This window comes from Zalophus californianus, chromosome 5 (genome assembly GCF_009762305.2).
Source record: "Zalophus californianus isolate mZalCal1 chromosome 5, mZalCal1.pri.v2, whole genome shotgun sequence".
In the NCBI taxonomy this organism is placed as follows: Eukaryota; Metazoa; Chordata; class Mammalia; order Carnivora; family Otariidae; genus Zalophus; species Zalophus californianus.
In genome coordinates this window covers 58953701-58979941 of record NC_045599.1, presented here as the reverse complement: position 1 = coordinate 58979941, position 26241 = coordinate 58953701, and the positions used below count along the sequence as shown (strand labels likewise).

Genomic DNA, 26241 nt, shown 5'->3' with positions numbered 1-26241 from the left:
GTAGTTGCTGAAATCCCTGCACAAGTATTTAACCTCTGAACTGTTGTTTTCTGCTGAATTTCCTGGAATCATGCCCTGTGAAAATGTAGACAAGTACTTGAAGGGATTTTTGTGTACCTTTTCACTGGTTCTCTCTTCTGTAATTCTGCCTTTCAAGTTCCATTCCCTTTATTATCTATGAACTTCAACATTTGTCTCATCGGTCTGTTAAAACTGCCATTTCCTGTTGAGTTCTAGTCTCCCAAATGGCAGTTTGGGAAATACACTCAGGGAAAAACCTGGTGTGAATAAGGAGCTCACTTTGTGTGCTTCTCTTCTTTCCCGGATTTTGGCCCCTTAAGTCCTGCCTGCATTGGTTGCCCTGCAGTGCCTTCAGAAAGTTAATTATTCCAGCTTTTATACTTATTTTCTATGGCAGGTTTAGTTTCTTACAGAACCATGGGCAGATGTGGAAGTCCTGACAGTGTAAACATAAACATAGCAGCTATAATGATTCTTTCACATATATTAGATCATGACTCTCCTTTAGTCAAAGCCCTCCAATGGTTCCTTTTTTCATTTGGAGTAAACATATTATTTACTACCCTTTCACTGTCTCTTTTGCCTAGAGTGCTCTTCCTTCCTGCCCGTCACTCCCAGTGTCTGCATGGCTAACTCCTTTACTTGGAAATCTTTGTTCAGATGTCTCTTTATTTAGCTTACTGTGACCACCCTCATTAAAACTGCCTTCTCCATTCCCTCTTGCGTTCTCTGCTCTATTTTTCCCTCATAACACCTCATGATTTAAAATTTATTTATTATGTTTGTTGTTTTGTCTCTTTTAGTTACTAGAATGAAAACTCTACAAGGGCAAGGATTTTGGTAATTTTTGTTCATTGGTGTGGCACAAATGTAAATGGTAGCCAGATGAGAATAGTTACAGAATCTAAGTGGGGAGGGAATTTAAGATGGAGGAGTAGTGGTCAATTGTATCAAATGTAGAGGAATAATCTAAAAGTATTTATGGGACTTTTTCATGGATTTTTAAATTAGGAAGTTATTTGTTACTTTATGAGAGAAGTTTTAATGGAGGAGTAAGAGAGAAAAAGATTACCCAGGGTTGAAGAAATGGTGATAGCAATTGTACGCTATTCCTTTTTTAGTTTTGTGAACAATATAGGAGGAAAGTTCATATTTACTTGGGTAATTTATGGTTACTTTTTTTTTAGGGGGTTAATAGATGGGTGATCAGGTAGCTGGAGTTTTCTGTTTTACTTACTCTTGTATTTATTAAGTCAGTATTTTGTCCCAAAAACTATACAGTGTTTTGAGTGTCATCCAAGGGAAGTATAGGCCATAACTGAACTGAAAGTTACTAAGCTTTCATATTGTGCACATAAATGTATCATGAAGGCCATTCCCTTTTAGCTACTTAGCACTAGAAAAAAGTAAATTATGACTCTTGTTCCCAGCTGTTTTTGGTGCATACCTATTTATATGTACAGTGTAACACTTAAGAGTAGAGACATTTTTCATTTAAGTGGTTCATAAAGCCTGCAGAGGTGCCTGTGTTTTAGAATTTTTTTTTGGAAGAGCTTGAAAAGGCCCACCTTCCTCTCAAAGATTTGATGTATCCTTTGGGGGACATACTTCCAATTGGAAATTACTATTCCGTATTACTTTCCCCAGTCTATCATTCCTGGATTTAAGTTTCAGGTGTTGCTTTTTATGGTACATGAATTTTTGTGAATGTTTTGAGGAAAAAGAAGGTGATTGTGTGTATTGCAGTGCTTGCAAACTGATGAAAGACCTATATTTTTTCTTTCAAATTTCCAGTCCATCATGGATGGATCTTCTGAAAAATACAATAAGAAATAAATTACTAGAAAAATGGAATGAAAGCATGCAAAATGCAAGCCCCAATTTTTTATTAGATTCAAAAGATATAACATTATGCTGTTGAATTATTGTCAAGTTTCTAACTTTGCTTGCTCTCAGTTTCTGTACATATTTCCTCATGGATGAGTAACAAAAATTTGTGGATTGGTGATGGTTCTTGGACTGGACTTTCTTGGATCACACTTTGAGTAGCACTGATACAGTGTACGATGCTATATAGTCTTAATCATTCCCTTAATTTACATTGTTTTTAAAATGAGTGAAAGGTTTAAATGAGGTATGGATTACAGACTTTTTATTTTATTATTTATTTTTAAAGTGTTTTTTAGTACTTTCTACACCTAACATGGTTCTTGAACTCATGACCTTGAGATCAAGAGATACGTGTTCTAACTGAGCTAGCCAGGTGCACCTGGATTATAGATTTTTTTTTTTTGAAAGAAGAGGTAATTTATACTATGTTAAAGCTCTCCTACCTCCTAAGTTCTTATGTATAACTGGTAACATTTTGCTTTTTGATTATAGTTGATGTTTTTTACTGGTGCTTAAATGGGAGTGACTTTCTGGTAATAGTAAGATTTTCTCTAATTCCAGTTACATATTTTCCTTGAAACTATATAAAAACATGTATTTTGAACATGAAAGGAAAAGTTATACCACTTATCACCACAAGATGTCACTTATGTAAAAATAAAGTTGGTATCCTAGTACTCAAAGCTGGAAAGCTATAGGTCAGTAGGTAAATGAAAAAGCAGGTAAATTAAAAAAAAAAAAAAATTGAAACAAGTATTGGTTTTCAGCAGTCAGTGAAAGTATTGCCAATTCAGCATTATTTGAACCAACTCTCTTAATGTTTAGCAAAAGGAATTTCTTAATTTCTAAGATTGATGCAGTAAGTCATACATGTTTATAGGCCATATTTGAATCCAGATAAGGAAGGAGGTAGACCTAAAATGACTCAATACAAGTGTACATATTTTGAGGGTAAATGAGGTATGTGGTTTTTTGTTTGTTTGTTTGTTTGTTTTTGAGGGCATTTGTTTTAACTCTCCCAAAGCTATATTGTTTTGGTGACAAGCAAAGAGGAATTTGAGAAGAAATATGTAATTTATATCAGAAATTTCAATAGTTTTCATGACATATCTGCATGAGGTTGAATATTACTTCAAGTTGAAACAGTGCCTGGGATATTTCTAGTATCTTCTCTGAACCTCAAACTTACTATCTGCCTGTGTTAACACAAAAGATATTTATATTTGTTGTTGAAGACTATGTTAAACATGAGCAGCAAAACCTTTGGCTTTAATACTGGGATCTTGTTTTCTTACTTTCAATTTGAGAGAGAGTGTCAGTACCTAAAAGTGGTTGGGAAGGGGACTCTGGCATCTCAGGCTTATAAGGAATAAACCAAGTTTCCATTAGGTCATGAATAAAATTACTCCTAGGGTTGGAGAGGTTGGGTTGTCCTAAAAATTGGCACTTTGTTATTCTTCATTGCTCACTTCTCTAACACTGGTGGAGAAGAATGGTGGAAAGTTTTTGGGGAAAGTATAATGGGGTCAGACACGAGAAAATGAGTTTTCTTTTTTCTTTTGATATGTGTATATGTGATCACATTTTCTATTTATTACCTATCTAATTACTTAAGTTCTTTTGCTTTCTTACCCCAATAAGATCTTTAAGGTTTTTTAGGAAGGGTTTAGATTTTTCATTTATGAAAGCATATATGGTCATTACTAAGTAAAAGAGAAAGGTAATAAAAAGTAGAAGGAAAATAACAAAAAGTCGATAGGAAAAAAAACCCTCATGTGTGGTTCCATTTTTTTAAAAATATATTTTATGTCTTCCTTTTGTGATTGAAGCAAACTTACCTTTTTTTTTTTTAAGATTTTGTCAGAGAGAGCACAAGCAGGGGCAGCTGCAGGCAGAGGGAGAAACAGGCTCCCCGCTGAGCAAGGAGCCCAGTGTGGGACTCAATCCCAGGATCCCGGGACTGTGACCTGAGTTGAAGGCAGATGCTTAACCAACTGAGCCACCCAGGCATCCCGGTTCCATTATTTTTAATATTCCCCTCTCAGTTACCTTTGCACTGTAGAAGAGTGAGAAGTTTTTTTTTTTTTTTTTTTTTAAGATTTTATATATTTATTTGACAGAGAAAGACACAGCGAGAGAGGGAACACAAGCAGGGGGAGTGGGAGATGGAGAAGCAGGCTTCCCGCCGAGCAGGGAGCCCGATGTGGGGCTCGATCCCAGGACCCTGGGATCATGACCTGAGCTGAAGGCAGACGTTTAATGACTGAGTCACCCAGGTGCCCCGAAGAGTGAGAAGTTTTAAGAGGAGACTCTAAATGTAATCCAGTGAACATTTATAGTATTTTAATATTTGGTAGTTGTATATCCTCAAAAACAGTTTTCATGTATTGCTTTCTCTACTGCTTGTGTATTTTCTAGCTGTATGTTTAGAGAAAAGTCAGTGTTTTAATTATTTAACGATTTTTGTGTCCCACTAGTGGTCACCATTGTATTTAATTTTTTGAGCTGGGTGGAAAGGAAGAGTAATTTTTTTCCATAATAAATTTCATTGCCTCTACTCTTTTTGGAAAAAAAATGTACTTAGCTTTTATTTATTTGTTTGTTTATATTTTTATGTAATGACTGTTTATAACATTTACCTTCTGTATTAGTTTGCTATGGCTGCCATAACAGAAAGACACAGATTCTGTGGCTTAAAAGAAATATATTTTCCCCCAATTTCTGGAGGCTAGAAGTCCAAGATCAAGGTGTGCAGTTCTGATTTCTTCTGAGGCCCCTTTCCCTGCTTTGCAGATGGCCACCTTCTTGCTGTGGCCTCACCTGGTCATCCCTTTGTCTTTGTGTGTCTGTGTCTTAATCTGCTCCTACAAAGATATCACTCATGTTGGATTAAGGTCCAGCTATATTGACCTCATTTTGGCTTAATTACCTCTTTAAAGACTCTGTCTGCTAATAGCCACATTCTTGGGGCTAGGACTTCATAGGAATTTTGGAAGGTATACAGCTTAGCTGGTAATAACACCTGATTGATCATTCATTTTTTTTTTTCAGAGCAGATTTTTTTATTGTCATGTTAATCACCATACATTACATCATTAGTTCTTGATGTACTGTTCCATGATTCATTGTTTGTGCATAACACCCAGTGCTCCACGCAGAATGTGCCCTCTTTAATACCCACCACCAGGCTAACCCATCCCCCGGCTAACCCATCCCCCACCCTCCTCCCCTCTAGAACCCTCAGTTTGTTTTTCAGAGTCCATCGTCTCTCATGGTTCGTCTCCCCTCTCTGACTTACTCCCCTTCATTCTTCCCCTCCTGCTATCTTCTTCTTTTTCTTTTTTCTTAACATATGTTGCATTATTTGTTTCAGAAGTACAGATCTGTGATTCAACAGTCTTGCACAATTCACAGCGCTCACCATAGCACATACCCTACCCAATGTCTATCACCCAGCCACCCCATCCCTCCCACCCCCCACCAATCCAGCAACACTCAGTTTGTTTCCTGAGATTAAGAATTCCTCATATCAGTGAGGTCATATGATACATGTCTTTCTCTGATTGACTTGTTTCACTCAGCATAACACCCTCCAGTTCCATCCACGTTGTTGCAAATGGCAAGATCTCATTCCTTTTGATGGCTGCATAATATTTCATTGTGTATATATACCACATCTTCTTTATCCATTCGTCTGTCGATGGACATCTTGGCTCTTTCCACAGTTTGGCTATTGTGGACATTGCTGCTATAAACATTGGGGTGCACGTACCCCTTCGGATCCCTACATTTGTATCTTTGGGGTAAATACCCAGTAGTGCAATTGCTGGATTGTATGGTAGCTCTATTTTCAACTGTTTGAGGAACCTCCATACTGTTTTCCAGAGTGGCTGCACCAGCTTGCATTCCCACCAACAGTGTAGGAGGGTTCCCCTTTCTCCACATCCCCGCCAACATCTGTCGTTTCCTGACTTGTTAATTTTAGCCATTCTGACTGGTGTGAGGTGGTATCTCATTGACGTTTTGATTAGGATTTCCCTGATTCCGAGTGCTGTTGAGCACTTTTTCATGTGTCTGTTGGCCATTTGGATGTCTTCTTTGGAAAATGTCTGTTCATGTCTTCTGCCCATTTCTTGATTGGATTATTTGTTCCTTGGGTGTTGAGTTTGATAAGTTCTTTATAGATTTCGGATACTAGCCCTTTATCTGATATGTCATTTGCAAATATTTTCTCCCATTCTGTCGGTTGTCTTTTGGTTTTGTGGACTGTTTCTTTTGCTGTGCAAAAGATTTTTATCTTGATGAAATCCCAAGAGTTCATTTTTGCCCTTGCTTCCCTTGCCTTTGGCGATGTTTCTGGGAAGAAGTTGCTGCGGCTGAGGTCGAAGAGGTTGCTACCTGTGTTCTCCTTTAGGATTTGGATGGACTCCTGTCTCACGTTTAGGTCTTTCAACCATTTGGAGTCTATTTTTGTGTGTGGTGTAAGGAAATGGTCCAGTTTCATTCTTCTGCATGTGGCTGTCCAATTTTCCCAACACCATTTGTTGAAGAGACTGTCTTTCTTCCATTGGACATTCTTTCCTGCTTTGTCAAAGATGAGTTGACCTTGGAGTTGAGGGTCCATTTCTGGGCTCTCGATTCTGTTCCATTGATCTATGTGTCTGTTTTTGTGCCGGTACCATACTGTCTTGATGATGACAGCTTTGTAATAGAGCTGGAAGTCTGGAATTGTGATGCTGCCAGCTTTGCTTTTCTTTTTCAATATTCCTCTGACTATTCGGGGTCTCTTCTGGTTCCATTCAAATTTAGGATTATTTGTTCCATTTCTTTGAAAAAAGTGGATGGTATTTTGATGGGGATTGCATTGAATGTGTAGATTGCTCTAGGTAGCATTGACATCTTCACAATGTTTGTTCTTCCAATCCATTAGCATGGAACGTTTTTTCCATTTCTTTGTGTCTTCTTCAATTTCTTTCATGAGTATTTTATAGTTTTCTGAGTACAGATCCTTTGCCTCTTTGGTTAAATTTATTCCTAGGTATCTAATGGTTTTGGGTGCAATTGTAAATGGGATCGACTCCTTGATTTGTCTCTCTTCTGTCTTGTTGTTGGTGTATAGGAATGCCACTGATTTCTGTGCATTGATTTTATATCCTGCTACTTTACTGAATTCCTGTATGAGTTCTAGCAGTTTTGGGGTGGAGTCTTTTGGGTTTTCCACATACAGTATCATATCATCTGCAAAGAGTGAGAGTTTGATTTCCTCTTTGCCGATTTGGATGCCTTTGATTTCTTTTTGTTGTCTGATTGCTGTGGCTAGGACTTCTAATACTATGTTGAATAGCAGTGGTGAGTGGACATCCCTGCCACATTCCTGACCTTAGGGGGAAAGCTCTCAGCTTTTCCCCATTGAGAATGATATTCGCTGTAGGTTTTTCATAGATGGCTTTTATGATATTGAGGTATGTACCCTCTATCCCTATACCTGAAGAGTTTTGATCAAGAAAGGATGCTGTACTTTGTCAAATGCTTTTTCTGCATCTATTGAGAGGATCATATGATTCTTGTTCTTTCTTTTGTTAATGTATTGTATCACGTTGATTGATTTGCGGATGTTGAACCAGCCTTGCAGCCCAGGGATAAATCCCACTTGGTCATGGTGAATAATCCTTTTAATGTACTGTTGGATCCTAATGGCTAGTATTTTGGTGAGAATTTTTACATCCGTGTTCATCAAGGATATTGGTCTGTAATTCTCCTTTTTGATGGGGTCTTTGTCTGGTTTTGGGATCAAGGTAATGGTGGCCTCATAAAATGAGTTTGGAAGTTTTCCTTCCATTTCTATTTTTTGGAACAGTTTCAGGAGAATAGGTATTAATTCTTCTTTAAATGTCTGATAGAATTCCCCTGGGAGGCCATCTGGCCCTGGACTTTTGTTTCTTGGGAGATTTTTGATGACTGTTTCAATTTCCTTAGTGGTTATAGGTCTGTTCAGGTTTTCTATTTCTTCCTGGTTCAATTTTGGTAGTTGATACATCTCTAGGAATGGACCCATTTCTTCCAGGTTATCTAATTTGCTGGCATAGAGTTGCTCATAATATGTTCTTATAATTGTTTGTATTTCTTTGGTGTTGGTTGTGATCTCTCCTCTTTCATTCATGATTTTGTTGATTTGGGTCATTTTTCTTTTCTTTTTGATCAGTCTGGCCAGGGGTTTATCCATCTTGTTAATTCTTTCAAAGAACCAGCTCCTAGTTTCGTTGATCTGTTCTACTGTTCTTTTGGTTTCTAGTTCATTGATTTCTGCTCTGGTCTTTATGATTTCTCTTCTCCTGCTGGGTTTAGGCTTTATTTGCTGTTCTTTCTCCAGCTCCTTTAGGTGTAGGGTTAGGTTGTGTATTTGAGACCTTTCTTGTTTCTTGAGAAAGGCTTGTATTGCTATATACTTTCCTCTCAGGACTGCCTTTGCTGTATCCCAAAGATTTTGAACAGTTGTGTTTTCATTTTCATTGGTTTCCATGAATTTTTTTTAATTCTTTAATTTCTTGGTTGACCCATTCATTCTTTAGTAGGATGCTCTTTAGCCTCCATGTATTTGAGTTCTTTCCGACTTTCCTCTTGTGATTGAGTTCTAGTTTCAAAGCATTGTGGTCTGAAAATATGCAGGGAATGATCCCAATCTTTTGGTACCAATTGAGACCTGATTTGTGACCTAGGATGTGATCAATTCTGGAGAATGTTCCATGGGCACTAGAGAAGAATGTGTATTCCGTTGCTTTGGGATGGAATGTTCTGAATATGTCTGTGAAGTCCATTTGGTCCAGTGTGTCATTTAAAGTCTTTATTTCCTTGTTGATCTTTTGCTTAGATGATCTGTCCATTTCAGTCAGGGGGGTGTTAAAGTCCCCCACTATTATTGTATTGTTGTCAATGTGTTTCTTTGCTTTTGTTATTAATTGCCTTATATAATTGGCTGCTCCCATGTTCGGGGCATAGATATTTACAATTGTTAGATCTTCTTGTTGGATAGACCCTTTAAGTAGGATATAGTGTCCTTCCTCATCTCTTATTACAGTCTTTGTTTTAAAATCTAATTTGTCTGATATAAGGATTGCCACCCCAGCTTTCTTTTGGTGTCCATTAGCATGGTAAATGGTTTTCCACCCCCTCACTTTCAATCTGGGGGTGTCTTTGGGTCTAAAATGAGTCTCTTGCAGACGGCATATTGATGGGTCTTGTTTTTTAATCCAATCTGATAGCCTTTGTCTTTTGATCGGGGCATTTAGCCCATTTACATTCAGCGTCACTATTGAAAGGTATGAATTTAGTGCCATTGTATTGCCTGTAAGGTGACTGTTACTGTATATTGTCTCTGTTCCTTTCTGATCTGTGTTGCTTTTAGGCTCTCTCTTTGCTTAGAGGACCCCTTTCAATATTTCTTGGAGGGCTGGTTTCGTGTTTGCAAATTCCTTTAGTTTTTGTTTGTCCTGGAAGCTTTTTATCTCTCCTTCAATTTTCAATGAGAGCCTAGCTGGATATAGTATTCTTGGCTGCATATTTTTCTCGTTTAGTGCTCTGAAGATATCATGCCAGTCCTTTCTGGCCTGCCAGGTCTCTGTGGATAGGTCTGCTGCCAGTCTAATGTTTCTACCTTTGTAGGTTACCTATCTTTTCTCTCGAGCTGCTTTCAGGATTTTCTCTTTGTCTCTGAGACTCGTAAGTTTTACTATTAGATGTCGGGGTGTTGACCTATTATTATTGATTTTGAGAGGGGTTCTCTGTGCCTCCTGGATTTTGATGCCTGTTTCCTTCCTCACATTAGGGAAGTTCTCTGCTATTATTTGCTCCGATATACCTTCTGTCCCTCTCTCTCTTTCTTCTTCTTCTGGGATCCCAATTATTCTAATGTTGTTTTGTCTTATCGTATCACTTATCTCTCGAATTCTGCCCTCATGATCCTGTAGTTGTTTCTCTTTTTCTCAGCCTCTTTATTTTCCATCATTTGGTCTTCTATATCACTGATTCTCTCTTCTGCCTCATTTATCCTAGCAGTTAGTGCCCCCATTTTTGATTGCACCTCATCAATAGCCTTTTTGATTTCGACTTGGTTAGATTTTAGTTCTTTTATTTCTCCAGAAAGGGTTTCTCTAATAACTTCCACGCTTTTTTCAAGCCCGCTAGTATCTTTAACGTCATGATTCTGAACTCTAGGTCCGACATCGAACTAATGTCCGTATTGAGTAGGTCCCTGGCTGACGGTACTATCTCTTGTTCTTTTTGCTGAGGTGATTTTTTTCGTCTTGTCATTTTGTCCAGAGGAGAATAGATGAATGAGAGAACAAAATGCTAACAGGTTAACAACATCCCCAGCAAATATACTCTATACAAATTAGAAAAGACCTGAAACCAGGGGAAAAGAAAGGGAAAGAAAGAAAAAAGAAAGAGAAAAGAAAGAAAGAAAAAAAAACAAAAAGAAAAAGATAAAAACAAAAACAGAACAATACAAAAAAAACCCAAATATGATCAAATATGATCAGGCTAGTGCATAGATCAGTGCCGCACACTAGATTTTGGGCGTATTTTGGTCTGTTAGAAAAAAGTGCCTCCTAAAATTTTAAAGGAAGAAAGACTTATATATGTACAAAATAAGGGTTGATACAATGAAAGCATAGAAGATGACTGTAAAGATGAAAATTATAAAAGATTTTATAAAAGGAATTGATACGACAAGAAGTTCTTTGAAAAAAGAAAGAAGAAGATTTTAAAAAAAAAGGGAGAGAATGTGATCAGGGAGGAGACTAGAACAAAGCCATACACTAGTGATTTAGGGTATATTTTGATCTGTTAGAAGAAACTGTATCTCAAAATTTTAAAGAGAGAACAACTTATGTATATATGCCAAAAATAAGGGTAGCTACTATGAAGGGATAAAATATGACTCTAAAAATGAAAAATAAAAAAATTTTTTTTAAAAAAGGGGATTGATAAGATGTTGGTTGAAAAAGGGAAAAAGAAAAATTAAAAAAAAAAACAGTTGAAAAAATTAACTTTGAAAAACTAATGAATCATGGTAAAAAAAAGCCATGAATTCTATGTGCAGTGTTCCCCTAGTGCTGGAGTTCTCCCGTTCTCCTTGATCAGTAAACTTGGTCTTGGCTTGCTGGCTGTTCGTGCTGATCTTCTGGGGGAGGGGCCTGTTGCCGTGGTTCCCAAATGTCTTTGCCGGAGGCGGAATTGCCCCACCCTTGTCGGTCCGGGCTAAGCAACCTGCTCGGGTTTGCTCTCAGGAGCTTTTGTTCCCTGCAAGCTCTGGTACAGCTTTGGAGGACCAGGATGAAAATGGTGGCCTCCCAATCTCCACTCGGAGGAGTTGAGAACTCAGGGCCCCGCTCCTCAGTGCGCCCTCAGAGAAAAGCAGTCACTCCCGTCTCTCTGGTCTCCGGCTGCACTGCGTGCTCACCGGGCCTGTGACCGAGCGTTTCTGTCTCTGGCACCCGACCCCGTGTGGAGTCTCCAAACCCAGCAGATCCCTGTGGTGCGTTCCCGCGCCGCTCCTCCCGGGGGAGGAAGGGGAGTCTCCCCGGCTCTGCCGCTTGCTGGGTCCCTGCTGGAGGAGCAGTGGCCCGCCTGGGCCGCGGATCACAGTTTATGGCAACCCTGAGCCGAGAGCCCGCGCCTCAGCTCCGTCTCTGCAGCCGGCTTCCCTGCTCCAATACCTGGGAGCTCTGCTGCACTCAGGCACCCCTGGTCTTTCTGTGACCACGAGGGTTCTACCCCCCGATTAGCCACTGGAGCGATGTCCCTCAGCAGAGCCAACTTCTAAAAGTTCCGATTTTGTGCTCCGAGGCTCTATCACTTGCCAGAAGCAGCTGATGGAGGCCCCCTCCCCTGCCGTCTGTCTTCCCAAATATCACCTCGGATTCACTTCTCCGCACGTCCTACTTTTCAGTAAGTGGTCGCTTCTCTGTTCAGAGAGTTGTTGCTACTCTCTTCTTCAGTCTCCTGTTGAGTTCGTAGGTGTTCAGAATGGTTTGATCCCTATTCAGCTGAATTCCTGAGATCAGGCAAAATCCAGGTCTCCCACTCCTCCGCCATCTTGTTCCGCCACCCCCCCCCCCCCCCGTGATCATTCATTTCTTTTTTTTAAAGATTTACTTATTTATTTGATAGAGAGAGAGAGAAACAGTATGAGAGGGGAAAGGATCAGAGGGAGAAGCAGGCTCTGTGCTGAGCCGGGAACCTCATGTGGGACTCGATCCTAGGATTCCGGGATCATGACCTGAGCCGAAGGCAGTCGCTTAACCAACTGAGCCACCCAGGCGCCCGATCATTCATTCTTGTTAAGTGCTTACTGCCTACATTAAGCTTAAATTTGTAGGGTGTGCAAAAACTAAAGTTAGTAGTTTTATGTCAGGGCTGTCTCTGTGTAGTTAGAGATTTTCTGGTCTACTCTTAGGCCTAAGCTGAGATGCAAGGGTTTCTCATACTTCTTGGTGATTGAACTGTTTCATGAAGTAGCCATGTGGTGTAAATTTTTCCTTTTTTCTACAGTTTGTTGTGAAAAGTATGAAAGGTTGCTAATTATAAAGTAATAACTCTTGTAAGTAATTACAATTTTTAATAATCCAGTCTTAGTTTCCTGTTAGTTTCTTTAGGAGGATTTTGCTTTAATGTGCTAAAATACAATATTTAGTGATTTAAATTCTTGAGTAAGCATGAATGAAGCTTAAATGTAATATCCTGATTTCTAAGTATGTAAAGTGGTGGCTTATCTGATCCCTCATAATGTTTTTCTCAGAAGTAGATGTATTTGTTTTGGTCTTCTTTTGGAGAACTCAGCATCTTATTCACACATATGAATAAAACATTATGAATGTTTTAAATATCAGCTTTATAGAGGTATAATTTGCATATAATAAATTATCCACCTAAAGATTGTAATTAGATGTTTTGATAGATGTATGTACCAGTGAAATCACCACCACAGTTAAGAAGATACAGAACATTTCCATCATCTTATGGAATAAAAATTTCTTATGTTCCTTTGCTCTCCATTTCTCCCTCTACCCCATGGCCCCAGGGTACCACTGATCTGCTTTCAGTCTTGATTAGTTTGCCTTTTCTATAAGTTTAAATGAATTAAATCATGCTGTTTTGTGTCTGACTTCTTTCTTTCTTTCTTTCTTTCTTTTTTTTTAAGATTTTATTTATTTATTTGACAGAGAGAGAGACAGCGAGAGCGGGAACACAAGCAGGGGGATTGGGAGAGGGAGACACAGGCTTCTGGCTGAGCAGGGAGCCCGATGCAGAAATCCCAGGACCCTGGGATCATGACCTGAGCCGAAGGCAGATACTTAACGACTGAGCCACCCAGGCGCCCTGTGTCTGACTTCTTTCACTCAAAATGATGATTTTGAGAATTCATCCACTGTGTTGCATATATCAGTAATTAATTTGTTTTCATTGTTGGGTAGTACTCTAGTGTTTGGCTAAATCACATTTTACTAATGGATATTTATATTTTTTCCAGTTTTTTATTATTATGAATAAAGCTGCCATGAATGGTAATGTAAGTTGTTATGTGGAAATATGTTTTTATTTCCCTGGGGAGTGGAATTGACTGGGTCACATGGTGGGCTTATTAAGTTTAAATTTGTAAGACTCACCCAGTTTTCCAAAGTATTTTTTTTTTTTTATATTCCCACCAACAATATGTGAGAGTTCTCTTTCTCCAGAGCCTTGGCAACATTTGTTATTGTCAGTCTCCTTAATTTCAGCTATTCTAATGGATGTGTAATGATATCTCATTTAATATGCATTTACTTGATAAGTAATAATCTTAAGTGGTTTTTAATATGCTTACTGGCATTCCTGATATTTTGTGAAATGTCTTCATGTATTTTGACCATTTTTTTTTGGTTAAGATTTTATTTTTAAATAATCTTTCCAACCAGGGTGGGGCTTGAACTTAACAATTCCGAGATCAAGAGCCATATGTTCCACCCACTGAACCAGCCAGGCACCCCTTGACCATTCTTTTTTTTTAACCATCCATTTTTGACTGGCTTCTTTGTTTTTTTATAAATGAGTCATAATTTTTATATAACTGGTTTTTTAGATTAAACTTTAGACTTTGGAGTAATTATAGATTCATATGCTGTTTTAAGAAATAATACAAAGATATGCTATTATGCTATGTACCCTTTACCCAGTTTTCTTCAATGATAAACTGTAGTATAATATCACAGCAGGATGTTGACATTGATACAATCTACCAATCTCATCCAGATTCACCGGTTTTACTTGTACTTACTTGTGTGTGTGTCCTCTCTTCTGTTTTGTGTCGTGTATAGTCATCACAACAGTAAAGATACATAACTTCCATCTCGTGTTGCCCTTTTATGTCCACCTTTCCCTTTCTTGATCTTAAGGTGCAGCAGCCACTGATTTTTCTCCGTATATATGGTTTTGTTATTTCACGAATTTTATATAAATGAAATAATACAGTATATAACCTTTTATTTTACTTTTTTTTTTAAGATTTTATTTACTTATTTGACAGAGAGACAGCGAGTGAGGGAACACAAGCAGGGGGAGTGGGAGAGGGAGAAGCAGACTTCCCAGTGAGCAGGGAGCTCGATGCGGGGCTCAATCCCAGGACCCTGGGATCATGACCTGAGCCAAAAGCAGACACTTGATGACTGAGCCACCCAGGCACCCCGATACATAGCCTTTTAGAATTAACTTTTTTCACTCAGCATATTTCTGTGGAGATTAATCAGAGTTGTCTTATATATCAATAGTTTATCTTCCCTGCTGAGTGGTATTCCATGCTATGGATATACCACAGTTTGTTGAACCATTCATCCATTGATGGACATCTGGGTTGTTTCCATTTTGGCTAATAGGAATAAAAGCTGCTGTGAATACCTGTATACAGGTTTTTGTGTATCAGTTTTCGTTTTCCAGAGATAAATACCCAAGAGTGAAATTACTTGGTTGTATGGAAATTACAGGTTTAGTTCTATAAAACTTCCAAAATGCCAGAGTGGCTGTAACCGTTTAAATTTCCACCAGCAGTATATGAGTGATCCAGTTCCTCTCTTTCCTCAATATCATTAGGTGTTGTTACTATTTTAAAATTTAACTTTTTTTCTTTTTTTTTTCTTTCTTTCAAGAGAGAGAGCACGTGAGAGTGGGTGGAGGGGCAGAAGGAGAGGGAGAGAGAATCTTAAGCAGGCTGCACGCCCAGCACAGAGCGCAGCACAGGGCTCGATCTCATGATCCTGAGATCATGACCTGAGCTGAAATAAGAGTTGGTGCTTAACCAGCTGAGCCAAAATAAAGAGTTGGTGCTTAACCAGCTGAGCCACTCTAAAATTATTTTTTTATTTTAGATGAGAGCCATTCTGATATATGTGTAGTTATATCTTGCTGTGGTTTTAATTTGTATTTCCTTAATAGCTAATGAAATTGATTATCTTTTCATATGCTTTTTGCCATTTGTGTATCTCCTTCAGTGAATTGTTTGTTGATGTCTATTTTGGTTTGCTAGGGCTGCCATAAGAGAATGCCACAGAATGGGTGGCTTGATTAACAGAAATTTATTTCTCACTGTTCTAGAGGCTGGAAGTCTACAATCAGACTGAAGGCAGGTTTGGTTTCTCCTTAGGACTCTCTCCTTGGCTTATAGGTGGCTGCCATCTTTCTGCATCCTCATGCTGTCCTGTCCTGTAGAATCCAAATGTCTGACAGATTTCCTTCATTTTGTTACTTCTCTCCCTTTTACTACAAAATGGCAGTGTCTCTGTTGTATAATCCCATCTTTCTGGCTTCTGCTGTGACATCTGATTATATTCCTGAATTGACACCCATGATCTCTTGGTGAAATACTTTTCTAGCCACACTTTTGAAAAAGGTCTGATGATGAGTTCTTGTATTTTGCAATATGGATAGGCTGAAAATTTTCCAAATCTTCCAAGTTCTAGTTCTTTTTTGCTTAACAGTTCCTTCAACTTATCTTTCTCATTTTTATCATAAGAAACAAGGAGAAACCAGGCTGTGCCTTTAATACTTTGCTTAGAAATCCTGTCAGCTAAATATCCAAGTTCATCACTTTTAACTTCCACTTTCCATAGAACACTAGAAGAAAATTAGGAGCCAAGTTCTTGCCGCTTTATAACAAGGATTGTCTTTCCTCCAATTTCTAATAACATGCTCATTTCCATTGGAGATCTTATCATAATCACCTTTAACATCCATATTCCTACTAACACTCTCTTCAAGGCAGTGTAGGTTTTTTTTTTTTTTTTTTAATGTGCACCTCCAAACTCTTCCAGCCTTTATCCATTACTTACTTCCAAAGCCACTTTCACATTTTTAGGTGTTATAGCAGCATTCCATTTCTGGGTACCAAAATCTATTGGTTTGTTATGGCTGCCATAACAAAATACCACAGACTGTGTGGTTTAAACAACAGCAATTTATTTCTCACAGTTTCTCACAGTTCTTCCAGGAGACTGGAATTCCCAATTTGATTACTCTTGAGGCCTCACTGCTTGGCTTACATTTGATTGTCTCCTTGCTATGTCCTCACATGGCCTTTTCTTTGTGGGTGTGCACCAATGATGTCTCTCTCTCTTCTTAGGACACCAGTTTTACTGGATTAGAGCTCTACCCTTATGACCTTTATTTAACCTTACTGATCTCTTTAAAGGCCCTAGTAAAGTCACCCTGGGGCTTGAGGAAACACAGTTCAATCCACAGCAATGTCTTTGTCCCTTTTCTAATTGAATTTTTTTGTTAACTGTTGAATTTTGAAGTTTGAAATACATTCTGGATATTAGTCCTTTATCATCTATGTGCAGTATGGTTACAAATATTTTCTGCCCGTCTCTATTTTTTTTCCTCTTAATGGGGAGCAAGAGTTTTAAATTTTGATGAGATCCAGTTTATCAGCGTTCCCTTTTATGGACTGTACTTTAGTTGTCAAGTCTGAGAACTCTTTGTCTAGCTATATAACTGTTTTAAAAATCTGTCCTTCCATGTTGAAGGAAAAATGATTAGAGATTGCAAATTACACATTTTTGCTAGGGGGAATTTGTGAATATGCTGGAAGAAGGTTCACTTAGAATAGGGGCAGATCAGTTGTGAACAAAATAATTTGTTGGGAGGGGGCACCTGGGTGCCTCAGTCGGTTAAGCATCTGCCTTCACCTCTGCCCAGCGTTTGGCTCCTTCCTCATTGGGGAGTCTGCTTCTCTCTTCCTGTTCCTGCTGCTTCCCCTACTTGTGCTCTCTCTCTCTTTCTGTCTGTCAAATAAATAAATAAAATCTTAAAAAAAAATTTGTTGGGGGATAGTTCTTACGTTTTTCTTTTTCTCGGTTCTTCTGTGTAAGGCATTGATAGTTTTTGTTCTGCACTCTCTTTTAAGGATGTTTATATAACAATTAACTTTGGAAAATAGTCAATGTCTATTTTATCTTACATGGTAGCATCGTCATCTGCTTGGTCAATCCAAATTGGAAACACAGGGTATCCTTACTGAGTGCCCCAATCTCATTCTTCACAGTCACTGCATCCCACTGATTTCAACTTCTAGGTAGCTCTTGTGTCTTTCCTACGTTTTCATCCTTATTACTTACTGCTCTGGTTCATCACCTTATCTTCTCATTTAAGTGTTCAAATTGCCTTCACATAATTGTTTGATTAGGGAATATCACTGGGGGTTTCCCTTCATGTTTATGTTCTTTTTTTGGGGGGGGGTGGAGGAGAGGTAGGGATTAAAAAGGAATGGTGTGAGTGACAGTCTTTCTTTAATGAGTGTTCTTTCTTGAGAAAAGAAAATTCTTACTTTTTGGCTTATGAAAATATTTTATTGGTGATTCAAGGATTTTTCTTTTTTTTTCATGATTATGCAGAGGAAATTTTGAGATGAAACAGTCTTTATTCCTATGTTCACATAGATATTTTGCCCAGAAGTGAGGTACAATTTTATAATTTTGTATGATTGATGGGCTTCATTACAACGTAGCACTTCGATATTTGTAGAGTAGATGAAAAATATATATTTAATTACATATAAGAATACAGTTTTCTAATATTCATCATTATTTCTAATTTTTAAGAAATATTTGCGTAGCTCTATAATGTAAAAAATAGAAATATGGAATTTTTTTCTTTTTTTATATATAGGAATGAAGATCTAAAACAAATGTTGGAGAGCAACAAAGATTCTGCTAAATTGGATGCTATGAAACGGATTGTTGGGGTAGGTAAAATAGATCATTTCAATTTTGGAAAAGGGACATGTAGTGATTATATTAAATATGTGTTAAATAATATATTAAGTATCAAATCAAACATCTCATTTCCCTTTATATTAATATTTCCTGTCTAAAATGTTTTGGAAGAAGTTTGGAGTATAACAATTCAGATACTTGAGTTTTGTTTTTGTTTTCAGAACTTGAGTTTTAATTCCATCTTTTCTGTGTTCTAATTTCCCTATCTCTAATATCAAGATATTTCTCCTCTGAGATAGAAAGAACTAATCATTTTGAAGACAAAATAGGATTATATACAACAATATTTTGACTTCTGACATAGAGGGATTGTAGATTAGCTGAAGGATTTTCTTGTGTCATTTAATGGCCTAAAAATTGTGAGCATTCTTCTGTATTTCAAATTCCCTTGCTACCAATACCAATGCTTTATTCAATTTAGTATCATAGAAGTTCTTTTTTTATTTTATTTTATTTATTTGAGAGAGAGAGCGCACAAGCAGGGGTGGGGGCAGAGGGAGAGGGAGGAGCAGACTCCCTGCTGAGCAGGGAGCCCAACGTGGGGCTTGATCCCAGGACCCTGAGATCAGGGCCCGAGCCGAAGGCAGACACTTAACCGATTGAGCCACTCAGATGCCCCGTATCCTAGAAGTTCTAATGAATATTAGTAAATGCAAGAACATTCACCAGTTTTCAGTTGTAATGTAAAATTCAAACAATTGACTGAAAGTTATTAGAGGAGTCATTTGTTAGAGAGCTAAAAATATAATGCAGCTCCTAATTATATATGAAATTTTTAATAAAATATTTTCGCAGTTTGTATTGTATGCACTCGAGGGGTTTTTTTTGCATTTGATTTTTTTTTTTTACATTCACAGTGAAAACACTGTTTAATTCGGTGACTGTCTAATGCTAAAGAGTTTTGATTTTTTCTCAGTGGAATTAAATTCACAAAACCTGTCTTTCTCATTGCTACTGTACTGTTTATCACCACCATTGCTGATTTTATCTGTCACATATTTTTATATAATGTCAAAATGTAATATATTTGTAATAATTGCACAAATAAACTCTTATAATAAGATGACAGTACAACTGAAATAATACTGTTTTCTAGCAGGAAATGCCATCATATGAGAGTTTGAAATCTCCTTTCTTTTCTTAGTATATTTAAATTCAAATCCCATTTATGAAAGATGATTTTGGGTATCAATATGTTCATTTAAGGGTGGCTTGTTATGAAAATCAGATTTATAAAAGTTAAGGACTAACTCTATCTGTAGAACACCTGCAGGTTATTTGATTCTTACATTCCGGTTTATGTCATTTGGTTATGATAGGGGACATGTTCAAGATTCTTTATAAATTTTTCAGTTGTTGGGCACCTGGGTGGCTCAGATGGTTAAGCGTCTGCCTTCAGCTCAGGTCATGATCCCAGGGTCCTGGGATCGAGTCCCGCGTCGGGCTCCCTGCTCCTTGGGAGCCTGCTTCTCCCTCTGCCTCTCTCTCTCTCTCTCTGTCTTTCATGAATAAATAAATAAAATCTTTAAAAAAAAAAAAAAATTTTTCAGTTGTTAATGTTAAGCTGTATAAATAATTACATTTATGGACAGGTAGTTCTTGCTTTGCATGGCTTTGATAACACACAGATTTCAGTTAACACAGTTTAGAGTTAAATAATACCAATCCCACAACAACATGGTTCAAATTTCAGTTACCAGGGCATATTAACATAGTAATTGCATAATGTACAAACTTCACCAGTAACTCTTGAATTCACAACTCACTATATAGATAACAAATATGCATCATGATCATTGACCAGTCATGTCACTTCTTTCAAAGTCTTTTATTGATTTGTCACTGTGTACATTACTTGGTATATGTACAGACAGCAAAACATATAGTTGTGTTCCCTCCTTGCTTTCCAGTGAGAAACCCACTTGACATTTTACAAAAATGGATAATGAGAGAGCTATTGGTCAACAAAGATGAAAATGCAGCAAAGAAATAAAAAGTGATAATATTTGGGACACCTGGGTGGCATAGTCAGTTCAGCGTCTACCTTCAGCTCAGGTCATGATCCCAGGGTCCTGGGATCAAGTCCTGCATGGGGCTCCTTGCTCAGCGGAGAGCCTGCTTCTCCCTCTGCCTGCTGGTCCCCCTGCTTGTGCTCTCTCTCTGACAAATAAATAAAATCTTCAAAAAAAAGTGGTAACACTGGAAATGAAAATCAGGTATGATGTAAATGGAGTTATAGAGAAATAGCCAACTGTGGAAATGGTTGACACAGCCATTTTTTGAGAGACTCTAATTATGTAGCTGGAAGAATGTAGTAAAGGTGAGCTTTTCAACATAAATAAAGGAAATGGTTGTGATGAAAAGGATGAAGATATGCCAGAGGAAGAAATGGTGCCAAAAAAACTTCACATTAAAGGAACTCTGGGAAATAATTTATAATATTGAAAGTACCAGGGATTATGGGGCACCTGGGTGGCTCGGTTGTTTAAGTGACTGCCTTTGGCTCAGGTCATGATTCTGGAGTGCCAGGATTGATTCCCACATCAGGCTCCCTGCAAGCAGGGAGTCTGCTTCTCCCTCTGACCCTCCTCCCCTCTCGTACTCTCTCATTCTATCTCTCTCTCAAATAAATAAATAAAATCTTTTTTAAAAAAAAAGCAAGTACCAAGGATTAAATATTAGAAAGTGATCCAAACTTGGATAGGAGTTTGGTAATTTACTAAAGATAGAAAAGATGCTTGCTCTGTGTCTTACTTGGTGAGAATAGGCAGGCCCATTCTGACTACTCTTGCTAAGTTAATTTCCAATGTTTCTAATGTTCTAAATTATTGGGTACTAAATAAATGCTAGTTTTACTATTTTTCAGTTTCCTATACACTTATAACTGACAGTAAGAGAGTTAATATTTTTACAAAATTTTTAAAAGTCACAGATTCATTGCAAGATTTATAATTGATTATCAGGATTGCTTTGCAATACCTCACTACCATATAAAGCAAGCACTGCTCTTAATTTCATTAAATTTTGGCTTTTAAAACTTCCTTGTAGGTGAATCATTTCACTAAATCTGAGGATTCTGTGGAAATTCCTAAATCTGAAAATGTGGCATTTGGTAATTTTTACAATTCCTCTTTCAAACTGATAAATAAAAATTTAATATTCTCATAATCTGGACTATCAAAAATGTAATTTAGGTATAAATGTATCATAAAGAAATGTAAAAAAAAAGAAATATAAATATAGCCATATATGCCTAGTACTTATAGACTGTCTCTCATTAAAAAGTTTGTATAAAGGGGCGTCTGAGTGGCTCAGTCAGCTAAGCGTCTGCCTTCAGGTCAGGTCATGATCCCAGGGTCCTGGGATCAAGCCCCATGTCGGACTCTCTGCTCAGTGGGGAGCCTGCTTCTGCTTCTCTTTCTGCAGCTCTCCCTGCTTGTGCACTCAGTCTCTCTGTCAAATAAACAAACAAAATCTTTAAAAAAAAAAAAAGTTTGTATAAAGGTAAATTTCGAATTTGGTTTTTTAACTCTAGGAAAATGATCGGTAATTAAAAATTATTCTTTCACTTTGTGTAATACCCTCAGGATCTATCCATTTTGTCAGAAATGGCAGGATTCCTTTCTCATGGCTGAATAATATTCCATTGTATCTAATGTCTGTATCACCTTTATCCATTTATCTGTTGACAGATTCTTGGGTTGTTTCTGTATCTTGGCTACTGTGAATAATGCTGCAATGAACATGGGAGCATAGATACCTCTTTGAGATAGTGATTTTATTTCCTTTGGATATGTACCCAGAAATGGGATTGCTGAATCATATGGTAGTTCTATTTGTAATTTTTTTGAGCAGCCTCCATACTGTTTTCCATGGTGGCTGTACCAATTTACATTGCCACCAACAGTAGAAAGGATTCCCTTTTCTCTACATCCTTGCCATCCCTTGTTATCTCTTGTCTTCTTGTGATAGTTATAGTAAGAGGCTTGAAGTAATACCTCATTATAAATGTACACAATGTTTTTTTTTTTAAAGATTTTATTTATTTGAGAGAGAGAGAGAATGAGAGATAGAAAGCATGAGAGGGAAGAGGGTCAGAGGGAGAAGCAGTGATGTAAATGTATATGTAAATTTTCAAATAATATTGAGGCATAAAAAGTAAAAGTTTCATCTTCTAGGTAAATTTTAGAACCAAATTCTCAAGTTCTGTTAAAAATTGTTTTTGAACTTTGATTAGGATAATATGGAATTAATATATTCCCTTCTTGCTTTCTTCCCTCTTTCCTTGTCTTTCAGTAGCATTATATTTATGTTTTGTAGTTTTTATCATAGAGATCTTGTGCATTCCTTGTTAGATTCATTTCTGTGTATTTTTAAATCTTGATGGCCATTATGAATGGTCCCCTTCATTATATTTTTAACATTAATTATTAATGGTATATAGGAAAACAAATGACTTTTCTGTGCTCTGTATTTGGCCTCCTCAGTGAACTCTCTTCTTATGTCTAACAGTTTTTTAGTTTCCCGTGCTTCGATTTTCTGGATAGATAATTGCGTCGAGAAGTTATGAGAGATTTATATTTTATTTTCAAATATTTTTAACTCATTTTTTTATATGTAGAAAAAGCCTACTGGGCTCTATGTTGGAATTGCATTAACTCTATAATAGATCAATTTTGGGAGAATTAACATTTTAGCAGTATTTTGCCTTAGGACCCATGATCATGATTCTATTTCTTCACTTGTTTAGGTCATCTTTAATTTCTCTCAACAGTGTATTATATTATAGCTTTTAGTATTAAATTTTAAGTTGTATTATTTTGTTAATACTTTAAATACTTTGTGTTTTTGAATGCTGTTTATTGAATGATATATTTTAATTTTCAGTGAGCAATTATTGTTTTCTAATTCCCCCTTTTATTAAGTAACTAATAGTTATTTTACTTGAAATTTTTTCAGTGAGCTGTTAAATCAATCATTCGTTCACCTTTACTTTTGTCCAGTTTTTAATTTGATTTCTAAGTAGTACCATATTTCTATGTGGAAGCTTTTAAAATCATTTAGAAAATTCTCTGTGTGTGTATCATTTCTTTTTTTTTTTAAGATTTTATTTATTTATTTGACAGAGAGAGAGACAGCAAGAGAGGGAACACAAGCAGGGGGAGTGGGAGAGGGAGAAGCAGGCTTACCGCTGAGCAGGGAGCCCGATGCGGGGCTTGATCCCAGGACCCCGGGTTCATGACCTGAGCTAAAGGCAGACGCTTAACCGACTGAGCCACCCAGGTACCCCTGTGTGTATCATTTCAAAACATCTTTTGGCTAGAAGTAGCTTCCTGGAGGTCAGTCAGTCAGAATTTTATATTGGCTTCAAAATTTCTTGTATTTTCTTAATGTAAGTTTTAAATTTAAAAATCTCTTTATAATTTATATTTCATGAGCCCTGAAAATGGGTTCTTATCACTTTATACAATTGCAGAGTAGTTTTCAGGTCTTTTCGTCATTTAAAGATTTCTGAATTTAATCTGCCAAAATTTTAAATGTTGGGTATTTTACTACATTATTTTCTAAAATATAGCGAAGTGCTGGCAGTGCATATCTGACTATCTTTCATAGTTGGTAATCTTGTGATTCAGTAGAGAATCTTTTCAGCAACATCTAACATTGAGAAACCATAATGATAGTCACAGTTTATTTTATTATCTTTCTTTGGTGATACTTGAGACTTAGAATCATGTTTCCAATGTTTCATATATTAAGTGAAGTCTCATCTGTGCCAAAGCATCCTTAGGGGAGAAAAGCTGCCTACTTCAAAATCTTGTGGTCACTTACTACACAGCAGGACTCAGTTGAAGCACTCATACATTATTTTTTTTAATATTTCTGAAAAATATGTGTCTAATGTTTATGGCACATGTCCCATGTTTTATCTTGGCTTGGTGAAATGTGGCAGACTAAGGAGAATTTGAAATGTATTGTTTCATATAGTGAATTAGTAATGAGCTTTTTAGCTAAAATACTGTTGAGTTGACTATCTGGAGTCCTTGGAGGAATGGAATATCGACATCTTCGGTGTATTGAATCTTTGATATATTTTCTTTTAGCAAGTGTTAGATGTTGAAGGTCTTAGATTAGTTTACTTGGCTTTCTAGTTACAGGATAATGAGCAAATCTCATGATGAGATTCTTAAAATTCCTAGAGTTTTGTTATATCTTATTTCATAGTCATACATGTTCCAAGGTATTTGGTTGGACATTATTAACCCTAAGAAAATTAAAAGTAGTTTCCAAGTTACAGATGTTTTTGTAAATATTTTTTAAAAGATCTTAAGCCAAATACAAATGGTACATTATTGTTGGAAAAATGAGAAAGCCCATTTTAGAAGAAATTAATAATGTGTAATTTTTACTGTTTCCAGTTAATGTATAATAAATATTTTAGTTTAAAGCTTTCTGGGCATTGCTAATTCCTCTCTTCCTTCCTTCAACAAAAATGTTTCAGTTGTGGGTATACTTTAAAGGATTCACCTTGTGGCTGATGCTGGCACCTTTTTGTTGTTTTTGGGTTGGAAATTGCTTAAAGGGCCAAGATTTTTCTGCCATGTTAATAGTCATCAGGACCAGTTCCATAAGCAGGCCTGAGTTTTTAGTAGTGATACAACACCTTGTGAGTTTTCTCTCAGTTTTGCTCCACTATTACTTTCTGGGATATAAATCAAGGATCAGTTCTTTTTCTTTTTCCTCATTTATTCTTGGTTGCTGATTTTTAAGAGTTGCATTTGGGTCTGAAACTGTGCAAGATCTGTCTTTCTTGCTTCTCCTTTCCCATCCCTTACCCTTTCCTTTCCCCCTTCCCTTTTTCCTTCCCCCTTCCTTCTTTCCTTTTAAATTAGCCAGTATTTATAAATTGAAAGTTTTGAACTTTAAAAAATAAACCATCTTTACTATTGTGAAAAATGAAGACGATTAAAATTTAGAAAAGCACAATTTCTCCTCTTTTTCTTCCTGACTTTAAAAATTAATGTGGATTTTTGGATCTAGATTATTATTATTTATAGAAGAACATGAACAACATATGGAAGTCAATCATTGTAATACACCACATTAACAGAATGAAGGGGCAAAAAACCACATGATCATCTCAATTGATAGAGAAACAGAATGTGACAAAATTTAATAATCTTTCATGATAAAACCCTCAACAGACTAGGACTAGAAGGAAACTGACCCAACATAATGCTGAAGGCCATATATGAAAAACCCACAGCTGGCATTATAGTCAGTGGTGAAAGACTGAAAGCTTTTTTTCTTCAATAAGGAAAAAGACAAGGATGCTTGCTTTTTCTCTTCTGTTCAGTATAGGTTGGAAGTTTTAGCCAGAGCAGTTAGGCAAGAAAATGAAGTAAAAGGCATCCAGATTGCAAAGGGAGAACTAAAATTATCTTTGTTCACAGACGACATGATTTCATATTTAGAAAACTAAATATTTTACCAAAAATTTTTAAAATAAACGAATTCAGCCAAGTTGCAGCATAAAAAAATCAACACATAACAATTAGACAATTAGTTGCATCTATACAGTAACAACGAACAGTCCAAGAAGGAAATTACAAAAATAGTGCCATTTACAGTATAAAGCTTCAAAAAGTATTACATACCTAGGAATAAAACCAAGGGGGCAAAAGACTCATTCCTTGAAAACTGTAAAACGTTGCTGAAAGAAATTAGAGAAGACACGAGTAAATGGAAAGACATCCTTTATTCAGGTACTGGAAGACTTGATATTTTTAAGCTGTCAGTATCAAAGTGAGTATGTATTCAGTGTAATTCCCATCAAACTCCCAGTGATGTTATTTGCAAAAACAGAAGAATCTATCCTAAGATTCATATGGATCCTGAATAGCCAAAACATTCCTGAAGAAGTTATAAGTTTCACACTTCCTGATTTGAAAACTTAATTCAAAGCTATAGTAATCAAAACAGTGTGGTAGTGTCATAAAGACAGACATATATACCTGATAGAGCATGCAGA

The 26241-nt window shown here is 36.9% G+C and overlaps 1 protein-coding gene across 3 annotated transcripts in view; it reads left to right on the top strand.

Moving 5' to 3' along the window:
* The window catches only part of AP3B1 (adaptor related protein complex 3 subunit beta 1), a 259999-nt gene that overhangs the window by 22999 nt on the left and 210759 nt on the right, over positions 1-26241 (top strand). For all 3 annotated transcript variants that reach the window (XM_027606180.2, XM_027606181.2, XM_027606183.2), the window contains exon 2: positions 18106-18181. In XM_027606180.2, the coding sequence (XP_027461981.2) occupies positions 18106-18181 (76 nt within the window). The remainder of the gene's footprint in view (positions 1-18105; positions 18182-26241) is intronic.